The 4,926-nt window shown below is 44.6% G+C and overlaps 1 protein-coding gene across 2 annotated transcripts; it reads left to right on the top strand.

Annotated features, from left to right (window-relative positions):
* Positions 1-684: 684 nt before the first annotated feature.
* On the top strand, positions 685-4,684 carry LOC123135726 (uncharacterized). 2 transcript variants are annotated; one of them, XM_044554913.1, is made up of 8 exons: positions 685-1,226; positions 2,268-2,315; positions 2,745-2,882; positions 2,965-3,108; positions 3,644-3,720; positions 3,802-3,857; positions 3,936-4,039; positions 4,151-4,684. In XM_044554913.1, the coding sequence occupies exons 1-8, from the start codon at positions 762-764 to the stop codon at positions 4,472-4,474; spliced, it is 1,356 nt and encodes a 451-aa protein (XP_044410848.1). In that variant the 5' UTR covers positions 685-761; the 3' UTR covers positions 4,475-4,684. The 2 variants fall into 2 exon arrangements, with proteins under 2 accessions (XP_044410848.1, XP_044410849.1); XM_044554914.1 differs by lacking the exon at positions 2,268-2,315.
* Positions 4,685-4,926: the final 242 nt, after the last annotated feature.

Genomic DNA, 4,926 nt, shown 5'->3' with positions numbered 1-4,926 from the left:
CTCTCTAATGTTGGATCCGTTGCTCTTCTTCTATTAGCCTCTTCTACCTTCGATTTTGGAGGCCCTCTCTTGCGGTATTTGGCTTGGGTGGAAGGATGGAGATCTAGGTGTCATTGAGTCGTTGTCTCATCGTCCATTGTCTTCCCAGGATTGTTCGCATCTGGTTTGAGTTTGCAAGGACGATGTTTCATTCACCATGTGCATACTTCGCGGCAATGTTGCTCCTTTTGGCAAACCAAGACTTTTTAATCTCATCTTCTCATTTTCTTGGTTCTTGTGCTTTTCTTTGGTAGCGTTTGCTAATGTTAACCCCTGGTCTTCGCGGTGCCAACGAGGGCTCTGCTTGCTAATGACAGATTGGATTTTGTTCAACCAAGGTGTCGTCCGATGACTACCCTGATGCTCACATAGTGTGCAGATCTAGATGAAACCTATGTTTTGTGCGACTTGACATGTATCCTACCCTTTGACGGTGGATTGGTCTCGTGTTCCCGATTGCCTTTCTTGTAAAAAATTCTTTCCTATGGGCTGTATCTGCAAATGGAGCTGTGTGCCTTTTCCTGTACTAATGTGGTTTACCGTGGAGTTTTTTTTTTTTTTTTTTTTTTTTTGCAAAACAGGGACCAAACCGCCCTCACAGTTTGCAAAGAAATAGTCCTCCTCCCCCCTTTTTGCATCCCGCACCCTCCACACGTTTCCTCTCCACACCCTCGCGAGTCCGCGGAATTGCCAAGCAAGTCCTCCGAGTTTCTCCCGCCGCCATGGAACCGTCCGGTTCAGGAGCCGCAGAACCGGTCGAGGACGACCACAACCAAGAACCGGCCCACGGGGGCTCCAACTGCAGCGCCTCCTCCAATGGGGATGGGGCCCCGAGCGCCGCTGCGCCGCCACCTCCCGCCGCGACGCCCCTCGACCAGGCCGGAGGCTCCTCCGCCCCCTCCCTCGACTATGGCACCTTCGGACCGTGGCTGACGTGGAACGACGTCCCCGTGGTGTCGCCGGCGAGGGAGGATCCCGACGCGGCGGCGGCGGGGCCGTCCGGCTCCGGGCTGGCGTTCGACCAGCGGCTGGCGATCGAGCAGGCGGCCGCCGACGTGGCGAACGCGCTGTGGGGACGGCAGGTGGTGACCCTTGCGATGCTGCGACGTTCTCGTGGCGCTTCTCTGTATTCCCCTGCGATGTTCAACTCGTGGCGCGCGGAAGAGGCGCTCGAGCGGAAGGAACAGGTATGGCAATGAATCTGGCACTTCTTAGCATCCGTGTGCCCATCTTTCTGTTCGGGACGTGGAATTGGAACTGTGATCTCTAAGCCTGACGAAATCTTGGGGATGATTTAGTTTAGAGTAGTAGAAATGGAATCTTGGGGACAGTTTGAAGATTAGGTGTTTTCCAGGCCTGCTAATTGATTATCTTGTTCTTGTTCAGTGCTGATTGATTATCTTGTTCTTGTTCAGTGCTAATTGATTCTTCCATTCGGTAGGGTAGCATGTTTTGCACTTTTGCTGCAAGTGAAAAATGTGGGGATCATGTCTTGGCAGTGGTTGCTGACTGTCACATTTTGGCAATATATCTTGATGCCAAAATGTATCAGTTTCCAGTGTAGATGAATGGCGTTATAGGGGAAGTTAACCTGAAGGTTTGCTCGGGATTACTTAACTTGACGTACATTATCTGACTCTTGGTTAGAGCGTCATGTGGCATCCTTAGAATATAGGGGGAATCTTGGGCAAATGTGGGCAGCAGTACACAGGTCCTTGTTGCTCGTGAGTCTTTCCACAATCTGGCATCTTATTCTGAAGCAAATGGCTATCTTGTTGAAACTGTTATCTGTAAAATGTCCTGATTACTGCAATATTTTGGTAACAGAGCCTCAAGTCGAATGTATGAGCTTCCTTTATTTGTAAACGGATGCTGTTCTCAGAAACTTTAATCTAGGCATTAGTTCAAGACTGCATAAATGAATATAATAATTCCTGTAAATCAGTTGCTATTGACATGCAAAATCGACAACCACTTTAGGATTTAGTCGAGAAGTTTCGCCATTTGGGCGATTGGTGCCTGGAACTGATTCAGAAGCCTCAGAATAATTTCATGTAAATAGTTGCAAAAAATAAAGAAGCTTTGGACACACGTTTTGTGGTCTTGCTATGTATCATTGTTTTTTTTCTTGTTTCGAAATACCCGATCTTCTTGTTGATTCTGTTTAATTGTAAGACTGGCAGGATGTTTGGTCTTTATCTTCGTTTTCTTCATTTCCTGTCAAATAGATTCGTAGAAGAGAAAGGGCAATATGTTCGGAACATGTGAAGCACCAGGTTTGTCTCCATTTTGTCTAATGTAATGTTCAAAATGGAAGTGCAAAAAATCAGGATCAAAGCCCTATATCACAAGATACTGTGATGAGTGGTTCATGTACAATCAACTGTTCAGAAAGATTATGTTCTCTTTTATAAATACTAAATTGTATGTTCACTCTTGGTTGTGATAGTCTGATGGGACCTGAATCATACTTGTACTGTTGTTGAGTTTATCATGTGTTAATAGATATCTTCTTGTTTTGTTACAGAACAACAACCGATCAGTATCAATGATGGGATTATATACTAGTGGTTTCAAACATTTCCAGAGAACATGGAAACCTGAATATTTGAATGAAAACAAAATTTCCATCACATTTTTAGATATGTTGTTTCCATGTTCAACTCAGCGTAATTTGAATTCTCATATTTGTGTGTTCGTTGCAGACACATCCCATCACTGAAGTCAAAAGGCATCATAAGCTTGCTTCTGATGAGGCGAACCATCTTGATGCCTATTCGGAATGTAGATCGGTGATTGGAGATGGGGAGTGTTTCTACAGGAGTTTCATATTTTCGTACCTTGTAATCATCTTCCCCTCTTTTCCTTATCATAGGATGTAGGTTTAGTTATTTAACTTTCTCTATTTTCGCGAATGTACAACAGGAGCAAGTTATTGATAGGCAGGACACACATGAGGAACACCGTCTCCTTGAAGCTGTTGATATGGTGAATCTGCACTTTGCAGCTCTTCGATGGAACGAGTCTGAGTTTCGATGGAACGAGTCTGAGTTTTCCAGGAGCAGCAGAGTAAGTTCTCGCCTTGTCCATAACTGTTATGTCTTGGGTAAACAGGCTTGCAAGGGATGATGATTCTATTCAGGTTACAGTACACTTCAAGCAGCATCTCTGCATCTGGCATCTCACTATCTTTGTCACTTGCAGGAGATGCACAATTGCTTAACAGTAGTTGGATGCGGTCACAGTTTTATACACTGTTGGCAATAACTGAATTGAAGTTTATTGTAAAGTTAACAGCCCGATGGTACCAATGGGCTTAAGAAAATTTACTTGTAAAGGAACAACGGCAGTATAATGAGGAAATGACATAATTTTATGCTTGTTTGAGCACTGTAACAGTGCGTACCTACTGATATTTATTGGATAGGCACCACACTGTTCTGTTACTATGCTATAGTATATGCTTAATGACTGAAGCTTCTCAGGCGAGTTGTCTTAGCTGTGTTCTTTTATATCTTGCTATTGATCAGTATTCTGTATGTATCATTGTAACCTATGATATGTGATTATCAACTGTGAATTATTGAGTCGCTGGTTCTTTCAGGCATTTAGGAATCTGATCGAGAAAGTAATGAGATGGAAGAGTCATGGCAGGTGGAAGAGCATGGAATCAACTAGCAGGTTTTTGACTCCCTTGGTTTTCTGCAATTCCATCATAGTATTGTGGGTCCATCTCACTGACATAATATGTGCCATTTTTAGCTACCGTAGAGAGGAACTTCTCGAGTTCTTCAGCGAGTACGATACGACGCAAGACAGTGAGAAAAACACCCTTGGAAGTCATATTTCCTTTTGTTCTCATGTAATTCATGTTTCTGACTCATTTTCTTGGATAGTTTTTATTTTCCTCAGATTAGTAGTAGCTGTCGAGATATGCTGGCACGACGAGGTGTATGAACCGCTTATACCAGGGCTCAGTGGAAATTACAATCTTCTAGATGTGAGTGACGCATATCCTCCCGTACATTACCTCATGCTGATTTCCAATGCATCCATTCTTGGATACATGACACTCAACTTACCTAACCTCCTGTTGTTGTTGTACGAACAGTGGTGCTTTCAGCGCGTCACTCCAGCTCGTCGGTTCACGGATCATGTTATGATGGTGGCCTTGGCCAGAGCGCTTGAGATACCCCTCAGAGTGGAGCGAGTCCGAGGAGGATATGATCCAGATATCCACACTGTCCCTGGAGTTCCCCGTCCGAGAGTGACCCTGCTGTACTCGGCAAACCACTACGAAATCATCTACCCGCGTGCTCCTCCAGCTGAGAGTTCGAGTCATCAGGCTTCCCAGATAGAGCATGCTGCTGATGAGGGTTCAAGCCAACAGACTTCCCAGAGAGAACATCCTGGTGATGAGAGTTCAAGTGAATAGATTCCGCTGGATCAAAGTTGAGTTGGGCTGCTGCCTATGAAGGAGAGTGTTGCTGAGTTTAGTGGTAGAGTAGATGCACCGACGAAGTTGGGGTAGGCATAGCATATACGCTTGTGCATTCTTCTTCTGTTGGCTGGTATACATTGAACTTGTTGCTACTAATTGGTGGCTGGTATATACTAATAGATCTCCATGCAGAGATTCAACAGATTTTGCTCGGTTAATAATGTTGAGTTGGCTGCTGCTTACCTATGAATGAATGCACTAATGAAGCACTTTCTTTCTTTCTGTTGGTGCATCCTCTGCTGGTGCCACTGGATGGATCGACATTCTTTCTTGTGTTGGCTAAGAAAGGATACATACTGCTGGTGCCATTGGATTGGTCAGTTTGGCATATATACAAGGAAGAAAATAGGCAGTCGTTTGATTAGTTTGTATGATTGGTTCATATG

This window comes from Triticum aestivum, chromosome 6B (assembly GCF_018294505.1).
Source record: "Triticum aestivum cultivar Chinese Spring chromosome 6B, IWGSC CS RefSeq v2.1, whole genome shotgun sequence".
NCBI lineage: Eukaryota > Viridiplantae > Streptophyta > Magnoliopsida > Poales > Poaceae > Triticum > Triticum aestivum.
This window is presented reverse-complemented; position numbering and strand designations above follow the sequence as displayed.